Consider the following 17715-nt stretch of genomic DNA (forward strand, 5'->3'; position numbering starts at 1 on the left):
AGAATGTCTTATACATTAGACGGTATGTGGAGATAATTGATATATATATTATCATTCAGCCCTATAACCTTTCTAAAGTGAGCATATTCATTGTATTTAAAATGAGGACACTGAGGCACAGAAAACAGCAATTGGGAAGAAATTTTGAAAACATGCATTTGTGAGGATAATTACAACTTTATTAGTAAATCTAAAAACTTAATTGAAAACATACACAAAGTCTGTAACAGGAAATAAGGAAGAAATAGTAAGCATGGAGATTTGCATGACCAGAGTGGATATTTTTTAGATTTAAGTATAATAATTTCCAAATTCTGCAGCTTTCTTTGGCATATAGTTCTAGTGGGTCATATTTTCTGTAGATAATCTAAAATTACAATTATATTGTATATCTTATCTGAATATTCAACAAGACTTATTGCTTACTCAGTTTGCATGCATTTACTACCCTCTGTCATATTTCTGTATTATGTGGAGCAAGATCTGATGTTGGATTTGTTGAATGAATTATGTAGGCAGATAAACCCTGAATGTGAATTTATATTCCTTAAAGGCTTCAACTGAATAACAAAGCACCAGAACTTTAGAATAAGGCCAAAAAATAAGGTGACTTCCTGTTGATTTCTTGTTTATTATTATGATGTGGTAAGTTCATTGCTAGTGTTTTCTTCCAAAGACCTTAGGTAGCCTCATCTTTCATCATGTATTTTTTTGGCTGGAGGAACAATGGTTTACTATTAAAATTTTTCACTATTACTTTAAATAGACAAACACCATGTCTTGATGTAAAAGGTATTTTGAAGCAAATGGTAGATATATTCACTGTTTTTTCATGTTTCTTGAATGAGAAATTGATTGTCTTTTTAAAAACGACGGCTCTCTAAACCCTAAGGTGGTTCAAATTAGAATAACACTATCATCCATCTGTTGTTAGCTCCCTCAGGATTTCAGTCCATTATAAAATTTGCAAATCTGGGAAAATCGAATTAGTTTGGCTTTTTATCCCCTTAAAGAAAGAAGAAAGAACAAACAAACTTTTGCACATTTGTGGTTTGTGTATCATACAGGTATGTTTCCAGATCTTAATTGATGTTAGTTATCTTTTTGTCAGTTCATCTCTCTGCAGTGAGTTGAGGATTTTTTTCCTACTATACATGCTTCTTTGATATGATGAATTAAATAGCCCTTTTAGGGTTGTAGATATTATAACTTTACCTTCTTTTTCTTCATGATGCAAGCTTACTCGAAACTGTCAGAAAATTTTGCATTGTTTCACCTTCTGACTTTTAAAATACAGATTTTAGACTTACTGTATGCACTTAAAAACCATTTACATTTTCTTTGAATAGTAAGCAAATGTACCCTTTTATCTCACATTTATGAAACATACTTGTGAGTAAAGCACAATGCTTAATAATTAGGAGGAGATGTCTGATATGAACCTGCCTTCAAGGAGGAGCACTAGCGCAGACACCTAAAATGATTAAGGAAATCACTGCATGTAGTAAAATAGAAAATAAACAAATACAGAGTATTGCTATGACCTACAGAGCAAATGAACAGTTCTCTGAATGCAGGCAGTGGACAGATTGGGAAAATAAGAAATTATTTGAAATGAAGACAGTCTCAGTTATAGATTGAAAAACAGGACTTGGTGGATGAATCAGCCCTAGTTGGGTCTGATCCATTCAGGAACTAGGCTCCACATGTATATTGTATAGATTTTAAACATCAAAGGAATTCACTGTGAAAAGGCTTCTGTAGGTAAATAGGAGGAAGTTGTGAGCAAAACAGCTTAGTTGGGACTTTATCAGTTTACTCCCATCTCTTCTACCTCTGGGCAGCTGGGATTTGAATTCAAGGCTTATGAATTAATAAATTCCATGACAAGCATGGAATTTTCCCTATCAACAGGAGTTGCCTGCAAATGGGCATTTCTTTTAGTGCCCTCACACCAAAAGATTCAAAGGAGAGGCGTCTTACTGTCCAGGGTTACATAGTTCAAAGCAGTGATTCATTTGCAGCTCCCAATAGCAGAGGAACTTACATTATCAGCTGGTGACTTTGTTTCCAGCAATGTGCTAGTGCTTATGAATATGCTATTTGAATTGGTTATTATCAGTGAGTGATTTTGTTGTTAAGTGCCAAGTGTGTCCAGTGGATAGGGCCATCAGTGTAGACTGGTACCATCATGGAATATGAAAGGAAGAAGCAGGAACTGAGCAGTGGGAGTGATACTTGGATTGCTTATTGGGACATTAGAACTGAAAGAAAGAGAAGGCTCTTCCAGGCAAGGGTAATTGCATAATCGAGATGTGGAAAGTGTAATACCTTTTTCCAAATAACACTGACTCTACTAGTTAGGAGGCTTAGATGCTTATGGTAGCTTGGTCACAAGGTATTGAATTTTATGGCAGTGAGAATTGAATAAAATGGATGAGTAAAACCACATATTAAGAAAGAAGCAACAGAACCTGCAGACTGACTTTGGGGAAGGAAGGAGGGAGGAGGAAATGTACTGACAATTTCTTTGGGTGGTGAGAGTTCTCTGACTTTACGACAGATAGAGCAGGGCTTCAGGAGAGTTGGTAAGCAGCCAAGCAGTAACTGCTTCTCCAACCACGGATTTGTCCTCCAGTGGAGAAATTCTTTACTCTTCTGAAAATTTATTTTTTTCCACACCATTAGCCAAGTGCCAGGCAGAATAGATTTAATTTCTTCTACCAGTGCTCTGTGTGCTAGCTTTGCAAACCCAAAATAGAATAAAATGCATTATCAGAGCGAGCAATTGCAGTCCATATCTGGTAAATTTTGTTCACTTATTTTATTCTGAGACTATTATATTTACCATTAAAGTGGTAGGTTATTTTAAAAAATTATAATTTTATATTAGTGCTGCCTTTTTTATTGGTTTAAACTATACGGAATAGTGAGTTTCATTGTGGCATATGTTAATTTGATCAGTTTCTCCCCTCTCCCCTCTCCCTGAACCCCTTCCTCTGATCTCTCTTCTATTTTTGTAAACTCCCCTTTTTCTTTCAATTGTTTTTCTCTAGCTTCTTCATATGACAGAAAACAAAGGACCCTGAGTCTGCCTTATATTGCTTAATATATGCTCTCCAGTTCCATCCATTTTCCTGAAAATGTGATATATATATCACATTTTCTTTAGTCATTCATCTGTTCACAGACACCTGTGCTGGTTCCATGATTGACTCCCATGACCTGTGCTGCTTAGCATGGCTACACATGCATCTCTGTAATATGATTTTAATTCCTTTGAATAAATATTGAGGAGTGGTATAGCTGGGTCATATGGTGGTTCCATTCCTAGTCTTTTGAGGAACCTTTATACTAATATCCATAGTGGTTGTATTAATTTACATTTCCACCAACAGTACATTTGAGTTCATTTTTACCCTTCACATTAACAATTTGTAATCTTGATGATTGCCATTCTAATTGGAGTGAGGTGAAATCTTGGTTTAGTTTTGATTTATATTTCCCTGATGGCTAAATATGTTGAATATTTTTGCATATATTGTTGGTCATTTGTACCTCTTTTGAGAAGTGTGTGTTTAGTTCATTTGCTTGTTTATTGAAAGTGTTATTTGGCTTTTGTGTGTGTATATTTATTGAGTTTTTTCATTTTTATGTGTTCTAGATATTAATCCTCTGTCTGAAGAGTAGTTGGCCAAGATTTCTCCCATTCTGCAAGTTCTCTCTTTGTACTATTGTTCCCTTTGCTGTGTAGAAGCTTTTAAATTTGATTATTGGTATTATTTCCTGGGCTGAAGCATTCCTATTGAGAAAGTTGCTGCTTATGCCTGTATGTTGGAGTGCTGCCCCTGTGTCCTCTTCTAGCAGTTGCAAAGTTTCTGATTTATTACTAGAACTTTGATCACTTTGAGTTAACTTCAGTGCAGGGTGAGAGAGTGGGAGCTCTTTTCCATCTTTTACCTGTTAGTGGTATCTTAGGTTGAAGCAAGCATAGTTAAGTGTGATAAATATGATGCTGTGTGTGTCATTGTTTGATTGACCCTTTCTCAACAGCTTATTCTTTTCAATAATGACTCCAGGGGGTGGGAGTTAGTTCTTCCATTTGTTATTTCAGGAAATATTTTTATCTGTTTTTTTCTCCACCTTTATTCTAATTGATAATAAAAGTACAGTTACTTTTATTTCTTCATTGGATATTTGTTCATTTGTTTATTCATTCATTCACTTGATATTGATTAAGCACCTGTTGTGTCTCCCATACATTATTGTACATACATCAGTAAATTACTGTTTACCAAACATAGATATTTGTCAGAATCTTTGGAAGACATCCATTTATTTTTATTGTAAACAAATGGGATACATGTTGTTTCTCTGTTTGTACATGGAGTAAAGGGACATCCATTTTTTTTCATTGATTTTTACTTATTCATTTTGCCCCGTAAGTTTTGTTTTACTTCTAAAGATGTTAATTCCTCCTTCATACATTGCATTTAGTCCAGTTTATATATAATAAGTTTCTTTCGTTGAACTTTTGTAATCTATCATTGGTCGACAAGCTATCATAATTTATATTGAACACAATTTAAAACTTGCAGTATCTCTTTTAATATATAGCCCTAAGTCATTTTTTAATTTTCTTTTTCCTACTTTAGGAAATTTCATTTTTTCCATTTATTTTCTGTAGTATTTTATTCATACTAAATTATTTACATCTGTTTCATACTAGTTATTTTTAAAATATGGATATTTGGTGTTTGTTTTGGTATCCTTTATACTTTAATTAATTTCTTCATTTAAATTGAAGGCTAGGGACGTAGCTCACTAGTAGAGTGTTTGCTTAGCATGCTTGAGGCCCTGGATTCAATCCCCAAAACACACACACACACACACACACACACACACATACACACAGCCTTTTTGAGAATTTAATTGGAACTTTTGTTAAAGTGAAATTTATCTAGTGGGATAGCACTGTCCAATTTTAACTGTATTTAAATTTTACTCTCGTTTCTGTAAGTGTGGATCTCAACTTTAGTGCACAAGACATACTATAGCAGCCTTTAAAAATACAAAAGGTTTTCACCCTTTGCAATCTCACTCAATAATCTGGAGTACAGTCTGTTTGTCTTTATCTTTAAAACACTCCTCAGAAGATTTTGATACACAGCTATAATTAGGAATTATGATCTGTTGGAATGTGCAGAGCTGCTTTTCTTCTGAAGATAAAATCATAAACTTTAAAGTGAAGTAGTACTTGGAAATTATACAACTCTAGAAAAGTGAAAGGACTTATCTCAGGCCTCACAACTGGACTACACTGAAAGAAGTATAATAACTTGATCCTCATGTAAGGTTCAGTGACACAGTCCTTTTGGGCAACATCTCTTGGCCCTTAACTTTATTCCATTCTTCACTGATGTGGAGGTCAGTGTCTTCTGACGCATGCCACTATGATGCACAGAACACTTGACACTGGGAATCCCTTTCTTAGCCCCCCTTCTCCACCAGGGTACATTCCTCCTCTACTGTTAAAATATCTGTATGTATTATGCTTTCTAAGGGAAATATTAGTGTTATTACTAGCCCCCAGAGCTACTTATTCCTGAAGGTTAGATTTTATTTCTATGCTTAATAATATAGTTTTGTATGTACTAGAATTCTAAATATTAACATCTAACTCAACTTAAACATGTTCTGGAAATACCTTATAGAAATCACATCATTCTCACTGTGTCACATTATGGTAGCTGATAGGAGGTCTGTTCCATGGCTGTAAGAACATTTAGTCACAATTTTTATTTTTAATACTGTTTAAATTTTGTAAAATCAATCAGTGTCACAAAACAGCACTAAAATTTTACATTATTTAAACCTGGAAAGCTAAAGTTTGATTCAGCCTAATATAAGAATCTCCAGGAGCAGATTCAGGTATAAAAATTAAAAGAACTTCTTGTTAACTACCTACATGAACTTAATCTTACTACATTGTAGTGGTATTTATGAAACGGTGTTTGATTTATGGCTAAAGTTTTAAATGCTGTTGATGAGACTGAAAATTTGAAATTATGGTTAATATATGGATGATGATTGAAGTTTTAAAAATTGATCAGACCACTCTGTGAGAGTAAGAATAATATATATGTCTTTGACATCAAGGAATGGAAACTCAGAACGATCTTTTTTTTAACTCTATGCAGGAAAAGAAACAGAATCATTGACTTATATAAATGGAATAAAGCCAAGCTTCGCAATCTCCTTTTATCTTTCCCCCCTATATGAATGAATAATTCCTTTCTTCTGGAGATTTAGGGAACCGCATAGGCCATGATTAATAGGGAGAAATTTCCATGCTCTCTACAGTTGGAAACATTTTTAGAAGACATTGAATAGTCCCCCTTGCCTTACTCTGTTGCTGTAGGATGAGAATCTTTTACTAGGACTAGGGTAGAACTGGTATCCTCCCTTAGAGAGGTAGGTGCATTTATTAGCACAGTGATAACTATAAACAAGAAATTCTAAGTTATGTAAATAGTAGCCCAACTCTTGTCATATAGACAAAATGTGACAATACTGCTAAGATTGCATTTCACTCTAAATAAAACTCAGATGTAGTTTATCATGAAATTAACTGGACACATTTTTTAAGTTGAAGTTTTTGAACTTACCTTTGTTTATTTTATTTTTTTGTAAGAATTCCACCTACCAGTTTCGTTTTCCTGGAGGTGTGAGTGGTTCCTCTAAAAGCAACCTATATTTTAAGATTTAACTTAAATACCTTCCTTCTAATCAGCTGGAAATAATATCTTAATATTCACATAGCACTTTATCTGTATCATTCTTTTTCCACTTAGGGCTTTAAAGTGCCTTTATCAAAGACGTACAAATGGCCAAAAAAATGTGAAAAAATATTCAATATCTTTAGAAATCAGGGAAATGCAAATCAAAACTATACCAAGATTTCAAATCACTCCAATTAGAATGGCAGGCATCAGGAATACAAATAACAAGGCATGCTGGTGAAGATGAGGGGATAACGGAAGTCTTAAATGTTGTTGGTGAGAATGTGAGTTAGTACAACTACTTTGGAAATCAGTACAGAGGTTCCTCAAAAGACTAGGAATGGAACCACCATATGATCCAGCTATACCACTCCTCAGCATTAATTCCTAAAACATTAAAATCAGCATTTTACACACACACACACACACACACACACACACACACACATATACATGTATATACATACATATACATACATACATATATATACATATATAAATATCTCCATGTTTATAGCAGCACAGTCCACAGTAGCCAAGTCATAGAACAAGCCTGCATGCCAGAGCCTGCATGCCAGGAATTATGCTCAGAGAGTGGGTGGTGTGGCTATAAAGTAGTACAAGGGAGTCTTATAGTGATGGCGAAGTTCTGTGTCTTGATTGGGGTATCTGTCCAACAGATGAATGAGTAAAAAACAAACGTGGTATATATATATATATATATATATATATATATATATATATATACAACATAGAGGATGAAATTATGTCATTTGCATGAAAATGGACAGAAATGGTGAGCATCATGCTAAGCAATATAAGGCAGACTCAGAAAGTAAAAGGTCATGTTTTCTGTAATATGTGGAAGTTAGAAAAAAGTAAAAACAGGGATCTCAGGAAAATAGAAGGCAGACCAGTAGGGAAGAAGAAAGGGATCAGAGGGAGGAAGGGAGGGAAACGGGAGGTACTAGGAAATTAAATTGATCAAATTATGTTGTGTGCATGTACAAATATGTCACAGTGAATCCCAGTATTATGTGTAATTATTATACACCAATATAAATTTTTTAAAAAAATCTAGAAACTATTAATTTGTCCTTCAGCAGATGAATGTTTAAGCAGACAGTTTTGTATCTGTACTGTGGAATATTTCTCAACAATAAAAATGTAAAACTTTTGATAAAGAGAATTATGCTGACTGCTAAAAGACAATCTCAGGGTTATTTAGTGTATGATTCTAGTTATTCTAGATATAATAGTCTTCAAATAACAAAATTATAGTGATAAAAAAACAGATCATCATTCGCCTGAGATTATGATATGGAGAGGGATGTGTAGCCATTAAGGAGTAGCATAACAGAGCCTTAGGGTAAAGGTACAGTTCTATATCTTGTTTGTGGTGATTGTTACACAAAGATACATGTATAATAAAGTTACTTAAAAATACACACACACACACACACACACATACACAGATACCCGAGTGAATGTGTAATTCTAAAGTATGAATAAACTCTGTGTATTGTATTACTGTCAGATTCTAATATTGATATTTTGGTGCAGTTATGTAAGGTATTAGTATTGGGTGGACGAGTATGGGTGAAGGGTGCATGGGACCTCCCTGTACATTTCTTTACAATATTTTCTACATCAACTGTTTCAAAATAAAGAGTTACAGGAAAAATAATAAGAATAATTTAAAAAAAAGTCTTTATCTTATAATCTAAAAAAAGTCTTTATAAGATATATCTCTGTATACATTTTACCTATGACACTACATGAAAAGTTTTTATAGGATATGATGTATGATTTATCTTTTATTCCCATAGATTTTTGCAAGGTGTTCCATACTTACTGTATCAGAAAGAATTTATTTAAAGGAATAAATGTACAATTGAAATAGATTCTATTGAGAGTATGAAATATACCAATGTGTAAGTAATGAAGGGGGAAAACACCAGTGATAACCAGTTTCAGAAAACCAGGCATTTTGTAGAAAACTGATACTCAGTGTTTCCCTTAATTGTTTCAGTTAAATTCTGAATGCATCTACTGATGCTTTTGAGTGCTCACTGTTAACTTGGTCACCAGTGGTTTCAAGAACCAGTCCAAACTTTTGACCTCTCAAGTCCCCCATAGGGCACAATCCTTTTTCACTTTTGGTAGATGATCACCACCACTCCACAAAGAAAATCTGACCTGCAGGAAGAAATCACTTCACCCTCACATGTTGTCATTTAGTAGATGTGAAACACTGCTTACTGAAAGATTTAAATGCAGGTATCAGGAGGGAATAAGCAACCATGCTTATATTTATTTGTAATTCAAAGTCTTATGTATATATTGTACAATGGAAGCACAATATTTCTAGATCATTTTTAGGTTAATAGCTTTTTTGTTTGGTCCTTTTTGTTTGTAGCCACGTAAAATAGATTGTTTTAAAACTATTATTTTATATTTAATATGCTTCTAAATGCTTTTTTATAGGAGAAAAGTTATGTAAAAAAGTTTTCTGATAATTCCTGTATAAAGATAACTGACAGTGCTTAAAAGAACAAATTCATCAGTGTTTTCAAAATTCATATTAAAATATGTAAAAATATTGCTTTCATCAATTTTCAATTAAAATATTACTATGCAGAATTTTATACATTTTTATAACTCAGTTTTCTATTGTTTTTAGCTACTGATGCAAATGTGAAGAATGAAAGTCTTTCATCTGTGCAGCAGCTTGGTATTAAAATGACTGTCAGGTATATAGGAAAATATCTCCCTTGTGCATCCCTAGAATTCATCTTCCTGATATGTGTTTAATGATATTTAACAACCAACTATTTTGTATACTTTAAATGTAGAGTTATCCATAAAATAATAACTTTATCTTTGAGGCTATTGACATATGATTAAATTATCTCTGCCTGTAAATCAGTTATAGTGCATTTTTATTCCAGAGACTAATTACAGTGTATTTAAGCCTCTATCACTATCAGATTTTCCCCCAAAATAGCACTGTAAAAATCAGCACATTAGTAGCACAATCACACCACTTTCTAAAATATGATTAGTTGTAATTGTAAAGCTATGGTGATGCATATGAAAGACCTTCAAGATAGAGAAGTTAAAATAAATAACCAAAATTATTGTAGTTTTAGTATCCAAATTATAATTTTCAAAAGAAATGGTCATGCTAGATCATGAACTTGGTATTAGGGAATGAGTCACTGATACCTCCCTTTATTGCTTATTAAATGAGGATTTTAACAGTCCTATTTTGATGATAGGGTCATCTTCAGAATCAAATACAAGGCATAGATGAGAGCTATTAACTAGACTGAGTGTTTTCTAAATTCACAGTCTGATGAAAATGTAGCATTAATTCTAGTTCATTCACCTGTATCACATAGGGCATGTAGTACCCTTAATTATGTGACTCTGGACCTACTTTTTATGTAAATATTTTGAGGTGCTATATTTCCATTCTGAAATGAAATCTATAGATAATATGAGCAGACTAGTCACATTATTTTAACTTGATATCTTATTTGTAGGATGTAAATGGAAAGGGAATTATAATGCATGTTTGATTACATTGCTATATAAGATATAGTTGGCATCTCCATATAGAATCATTGAGACACTGGTGGTAACAAATACAGACTGATTATGTTTTGGTTCCTAAATACCATAAGCATTGTTATTAGCAAAGATACTTCCCATAGTGATAAACAAGTCTTATTAAGTTTTTCAACAAAGCTATTTTTCTTTGATTAACACAGCTAATTTAATGTGTATTTAAAAATATAGGAGTTTATATAAAGCACCATTAGTTTCAAATAATTATAAACAGCTTTTACATCCTTACAGATCCTAGGACATTGGCAACTTATTATGCACAACTGTTGCAGGTCTGACCTACTGGTACTTCCTCACCAAAGACTGGTTGAATTCCCCAGTTTCAATGAAAAAATACCCCTATAAATGTCCAAAGTGACCCCTGGCAGAGTACCACCTTCATTTGGGACCAAAAGATCTTCAGAATTATTTGTAGATTTAACATTCCATAAAACTTACCTGTCAGTCTTTCTTGTCTTAGATTAAATTCAAGGAAAAAAAATGTTTGTATTCTGCTTCTCATCTACAGGGGATCATCACTTTATTTTCTCATTACAGCTTCATCTTCCCATAAAGTTATCAGTACTACAGAGTGGGTACTGCTTTTCCAAGTATATCATAATTATCAGGAACATTTATGAGAGCTGATCTTAAGTGTTCTGTAACATTTTTAGGCTAAAAGTAGAATTTTGAAATCTTAACTCCTTGAAATCTCAAAAGGAATAATACACTTAGATGGAGTTCAAAAAATAAAGGTACAACACAGAGTCTTATATTTTTCATTTTATATGTTTTATGGATTTTTAATGTAGGTATGGTAAGTTCCTCAACTTGTTAAAAGATGGTGCAGAAAATGATCTTGCCTTGGTTTTAAAGCACTGTGAGAGATTCCTGAAACAGCAGAAAGCTCCTGTAAAGTCTTCTCTTCATATCCTTTTCCAGTGAATTCACATAGTTGAACTTTATTCATATGTTTTTCATATCTTTTGATGGACTACCTTAATATATTTATAGAAAAATAATACTTTAAACTAGTGACTTGTTATGATATATCCTCACAGTATTCTGTATTTGAAACATTCATTTTATAAAATTGAATCATAACCATTATATTCAGGCATACTCATTGAATCTTAAACTGAATAGTCATTAGAATGCATTTTCAGAGACATCTGAAAATGTTTTTAAAAATAGGTTTCATAGATCCAGAATAAGAAAAGTTGCTGCTTTTTTCTCACTGTGTCCATTTATTACTTCATTTGAATTGGTGATTGTTCAGAAATGGAGTTTGACTTGAAGAAAAAATGTATACAAACTATTTGCATTACTGAATTATGGAAATGTACAGATTATATTAAAATAGGATATTGTATTTGGTTATGCTAGTCATTTAGCAGATAACTACAGAAAGGATAATATTCTTAATGATGAACAAGTGGGTTTTCACAAAACCATTTATTTTACCTCCAGTTGCTGTTGCCATTGGCTCATGTAAATAGCGATTATACAAGTGATGTATTTTTCTTTAATAAATTAATTTTATTTAAATAGCTTATAAATGAGTACTGAGTATCATTGGCATCCCTTTCCTGATAGAGATCCTGGAAATTAATATTTGTGGTGTTCTTAAATTTTATCTTGTGAAATATTGCAACAGTTCCTTAACTGTGCTCTTCAGTCTGTCTGCAAGGCAATTATGCTGGCCATGATTGGTTTGTATCTTCTCTGTTCTTGATAATGTTGGGGGATAAAGAGAAAACCTTACAGTTTCTTCAGCAGTTCTCCAGGCTTCTGACTTCTGCTTTCCTTTGGTTGCCAAGACTTCATATTTCTGTAAGACTTTTTAATTTTATTTTCATTTTTATTGTTTTGTTTGTTTATGCTTTGGGGTACTCAGGATTGAACGCAGGGTCTCAAGCACACTAGGTAAGAAAGTGCTTTAACTTTGAGCTACTTTCTCAGCCATTTAAAAATATTTTATTTTGAGACAGAATCTTTCTAAGTTGCCCAGGCTGGCCGCTAACTTGCCGTCTTCCTGCCTCAGCTAGAATTACAGTCATGTGCCACTGAGCTCCAGCTCTCTATAAAACTTTTAGTCTATTTTTAAAGGACAGTTTGATATTTTAAGAAACATCATCCTTAAAAGCACTGGGATGTTCTATTTGTAGAGGGCTCTCATAATTTATATTCATTTTCCTATTTGAATGCTTTTGACTGATTGAAGACATAGACTTGATGTTTTCTCAAATACTTAGTGTTTTTCCTAATGGTAATTGAATGAAAATAGTGATAATAGAAGCATTTTCATGAAATAGAAGAAGGATGATAAAATGGAGTTTTAAATCAGTAATATTTAGTTATTATAAACTTACTATTTAGTAAATTTTATTACTTAAATTCTAGATACAAGAAAAGTATTTGAATGGATTTTTTTATTCTTTAAAGATTCATGATGTTCATATTAGAGTATGAGAAAATCATTTATTATGTAGAAATTATAAACATTTTATAGAGGTAAAGAACCATTTTATATACATTTTGGAAATCTATGCTGAGTTTTTATGTATTGTAGTATGTTTTGATAGAATTTACTATTCTGAGAACTCAGATTACTGCAGAAAAAAGTCTTTTCCATAGTTAATTTATTACTGCTTCTATTTATTTTATTTATTTATTGCACTTTTCTATGATGTCCAACTGGGTGATGCTGCCTAATACATTAGCTAGCTAAACTATGGCTTCCCAAATCCTTTTCATGACATATTACATGTGGACAAGGAAATGGCAGCCAAGGTTAAGCTAAGAGCTATGTGGAGTTAAATGAAAATGTTTATTAAGTATTTTTATTGTATACATACATATACATCTACATACACATATACATTCTACATATTTAGTGTGATAATAAATAAAAATCTAAGCACCAAGTAAGTTAAATGTTGAAATTTTAAATTGTATGCTTGAAATAGTTGTATACCATTCCAGAGCAAGTTATTTCAGTTCTTGTTCTTTACCATAATGAAAAAATTTGCTCACATTAACAGTAAGAAACAAATAGCCAAAAAATATGTACAGGTTTTTCTTTAATCAGTGGAACTATTTTCCTCCTGTTGAGCACAATTTTAGTAATTTTGTCTCTTTAACTTATAATTGAACATTTAAAAATTCCTATACTTTCAATCTTATAAATGTAATTTTGAAAATCTTTTGATAATGTGTATGGGTTTTTAGTGCAAGCATTCATTTTCATTTCATTTTTGTATTCTTAAAAATTCTGCTTTGGCGTTCACATTGTGACACCATCTAAAGTTAACATCACCAGTAAATCATGTTTAATCATTATTTTTCAAAATTGTATTTCTACTTTTAACCTGTAAACTTTTAAATAACATATTATTTTATGTTTTTCAAAATAGCAATATTCCATTCTCCCCATAAAACTAAAAACAGAATAGTAGCAGGCTAGATTTTATTCAATTTACCTTTTGACAACATCATTTAACAGAAAGATCTGTGAATGGAATGGAGTGACACATTACTGGAATTGATATTTTCAGAATCAACTCTTGATTTAAAGACTTGACACCTTCCTGTTGGTGCAGCTGTATCATCAATGAAAATTTATGCAGTGCCTACTGCAGCATGGTTTTCTCTTTTCAAGTACAAATACACCAAGTTGAATCTTTCAATACCATTAATGAAAGTATATTTTAATACTTCTTTGTAAAACAACTTACATTCCACTAAGATTCATCTCTATTGAGAAATCTATTCAGAGCTGTTAGCTAAGTGTTGTTATTAATGTCTACAGTCAACACTCCATAGTATGAATGTTTTTGATTTAATAATCTTTTGAATTAGTGTTTTCTCTATGCCATTTGACTTGGTAATGCTTCAATAATAGTCAAAATATATTATTTAAAAAGTGGTACCTTTTCTATTTCATTAGCTCCTTTGGTTCAAACATTGTGCCTCTGGTTTCTATGCAGGTTGATAAAATGAGCTTATCTGCCATTGTGTTGACACTTTAGCTTTAGCAATTAATAGCACAAACTTTGCCTTCTTTAGGTCAAGCTAACGTTACTACTTAATCAACCTCAGAAAAGTCTGTTTTCCTAGTCCCACTTACCCCAAACTAATTACCCTGTTCCATTTTTTACTTTTTGTCAATAGCAAAATGCAACTCATAATGTTATTCAATTTATATTTTTATTTCTTATCTGTACAGTTAAATGGAAACTGTGTGAGGACAGTTTTCTCCTTGGTTTATTAATGTGCCCTAAACTTTGACCAATAGTAATCACTCAAGAAATATGTTTTAAGTGTGTGAATTATTATTTAAATAGAAACATGTAAGGGAAAGTAGGCTTTTATTACTTTTGAAATGTATTTAAATGCTGTTACATCCCCTGAATTCTTAAGAATGTTTTTTAAAAAATTATAAAAAGAGAGTAGTCAAAATAACAATCATATAAGCTTATCTATTGGTAAAAGCATGAATTCAACAAATTAATTGAAATAATATCCATTATTTATATGTATTTCATATATACATGTATATATCAACCTCCATTGATCTTAAATATGGCTAATAACATCATACTCAAATGAAGTATTATAGTTCAACAAGAAGGTCATAGGACAGTTACTATATAAGATAACCACTACAGAGCCCTTGTTCCTTCCTCATAAAATAATTGCCTAGTTCAGAAAGTTTATGGAGTTAAACATTCTAATGGAATTCAAATATAAATTTAGGTTTCAGTTTTACAAAGATGATCATGTAATGGGACACTTGTTTACCCATTTGCAGGATATCAGCAAAAGTCAGTCATGTGAGCAGTCACTTGTGGAAACTAGAACCAATGTCAAAACCTTTTTCTTTTATGTGACTTTAAATCTTATTCATATTTGAAAATTATATTTTTCTAAAATTCCAGTACCAAAATTTTGGAAAAATCTTCAAAATTTTTCAGTCACCCCTCTATATGATGTACGAATTAACTACAATGAACTAATTTATTGTGCTGATAAAGAATGACCCATCCTCTGCCCTTAGATTCCCAAAGATGGATGACTTGAATGGAATGGATTGGATCAGTTTGTATTGGATTGGAGAGTTTTAGCTCTAATAGGATCTTTCTATTTAATTTCCATAGCAACATAGGAAGTAGATATTTCTTAGTGTCAAGAATGAAATGACTTATTAGAACTAAGTATACTGGAAGAAAAGACTAACTTATGTTTCATTTTTAAGTATGTCTTTCATTGTTAATCACCAAACTCCTTTAAAGAGTATTGTTTTATAAAGTCTTTGCTTCATATTATGTCACTTTCTAGTATCTTCTAAGCTAATGTTTTACTGATAATTTTTTGCAATTTTATTTTAGCATTTTTATTTTTATATTTTATTTACATGATATATAAAATACTGTTATCCTGTTTGTGCTCTGCTTAGTCCTGTACTCTGAATAATAAAGAGTTACTATTTTTTCAGGAAATTGTAGCTAAACAAAATACATAAAATTCTGAAAATATAGTAAGTAATTTATAATTTAATGATTCAGAAAATTCCATTTTATATTTATGTGACTCAGAGCTGTCATTATTGATCTGGTTTTATGAACACCATTTACTGTAAATTGGAGCTATGAGATGGTAATTAATAGACCAACTAATAGATTTTTTTTATTATAAGTGAGTTCCCTGATTACAATGTACAATCATTACTTGTCATTCAGCCAGTATTGATATCAGCTGCTCTATGAAAGGTTTGATGTTAGGAGCTGTGTTGGTTACCAAAATGTGACATATATCTTCTGAGTACAACTTATAAGAATACAAGAACTTGCCTTGTCTTTGGGAATCCATTACCCAATGGCTTGTTTTCTTTGAGAATGTAATTAATGTCTATCTATTTCCTAATGGATCTACTCTGAAGGTATTTCCATTACATCAGAGAAAAGATACTGTATAAGAATCACTTCTTGTGTATAAAATTCTTATATTACTGTTATATATGCATTCAGAAAATTATTACCCAAGTACACTTTGAAAATTTAAAGATGTATGTTGTTTTTGCTTTTATATTTTATTAGATTTATTCATTCTACAAACAGTCATTAGTGAAACACATTGTGGAATTCAAGAACTAAATCACTTGATATTTTTACTCAGTCCATATTTTTTTAACTACACAAGAAAGTTACCTTTGTTCTAGACATCTGTATTAATATGTTCATTGAATGTGCTATTTCTTTATTCATTCTCTTTTTAGAGGACCTAAGAATATTTAGAATTTCTATATATTACTTATATTTCTACAAAATTTTCTGTAATATAAAATAATCACGATTTATGATGATAAATGACAAAATAGGAAAACCACCTAGAAGTCAACTTGGTGACTTCAGAAACTTTAGTATACAATTCCAACCAAATCCTAAAAGCACCTTACCAATAAAGTTAGAAAGAAACCCTGTGTAATTTTAACTATTATATAATTTATCAATTTGATTTGTTTTAATTTAAAACATTAGATTTCATTTATCAAAAAAGTTTATAAGCAAGAGTTGTCCAGTAAGGGTAAGAAAATAAAGTATATTTTTTGGAGGTCTCTTAAATATAAAGTCTTCAGATCAAATTTGTGTATCAACTTTTTATTGATATAATTTGTTGTTTGAACAGTTTTTCTTTTCTTTTCTTTTTGGTACTAAGGATTGAACTCAGGGGCACTTGACCACTGAGCCACATTCCCAGCCCTATTTTGTATTTTATTTAAAGACAGGGTCTCACTGAGTTGCTGTAGCTGAGGCTGCCTTTGAACTCCTCCTGCCTCAGCCTTCTGAGCTTCTGGGTGAATAGTTTTTCTTGACACCAAATTATATCTTCAAGTTTTATATTCTTTGCTAAAATTATTCTTATGGGTAGATGTTGGATTTATAGTAACAGTAAATAAAACATTGATCATACACAATGATGAATTATACCTAAGAACTAAATTGAAAAATAACCAACTTTTTGAGGATATTGCTGAAGAATGCACATTTCTAAATATTCATCTGTATATTAATTTACATACATAACATATACACATAATTATAAAATAAAAATGGTTTTCAAAATGGTTACCTAAGAACTTTGGATGCACATTGCGTTCCCCCCAGTTTGAGAATGAATTTATTATAGAATTCCAAATTTGGGTTATTATTACTTAAACCCAGGTTTGGGTTACTATCATCAAACATAAAGAGTAAGCCCATCTTACATCCCAAGGCTGACTACAATTTTTTGTATAAAATCATTGGACAAGACCAAGAGT

At 31.8% G+C, this 17715-nt stretch overlaps 1 protein-coding gene across 2 annotated transcripts in view; it reads left to right on the forward strand.

Moving 5' to 3' along the window:
* Positions 1-17715, forward strand: part of Tbc1d32 (TBC1 domain family member 32) — a 301835-nt gene that overhangs the window by 260047 nt on the left and 24073 nt on the right. For both annotated transcript variants that reach the window (XM_047558656.1, XM_047558654.1), the window contains exons 29-31: positions 9466-9535; positions 11207-11322; positions 12073-12227. In XM_047558656.1, the coding sequence (XP_047414612.1) occupies positions 9466-9535; positions 11207-11322; positions 12073-12227 (341 nt within the window). The remainder of the gene's footprint in view (positions 1-9465; positions 9536-11206; positions 11323-12072; positions 12228-17715) is intronic.

Source organism: Sciurus carolinensis, chromosome 7 (genome assembly GCF_902686445.1).
Source record: "Sciurus carolinensis chromosome 7, mSciCar1.2, whole genome shotgun sequence".
NCBI lineage: Eukaryota > Metazoa > Chordata > Mammalia > Rodentia > Sciuridae > Sciurus > Sciurus carolinensis.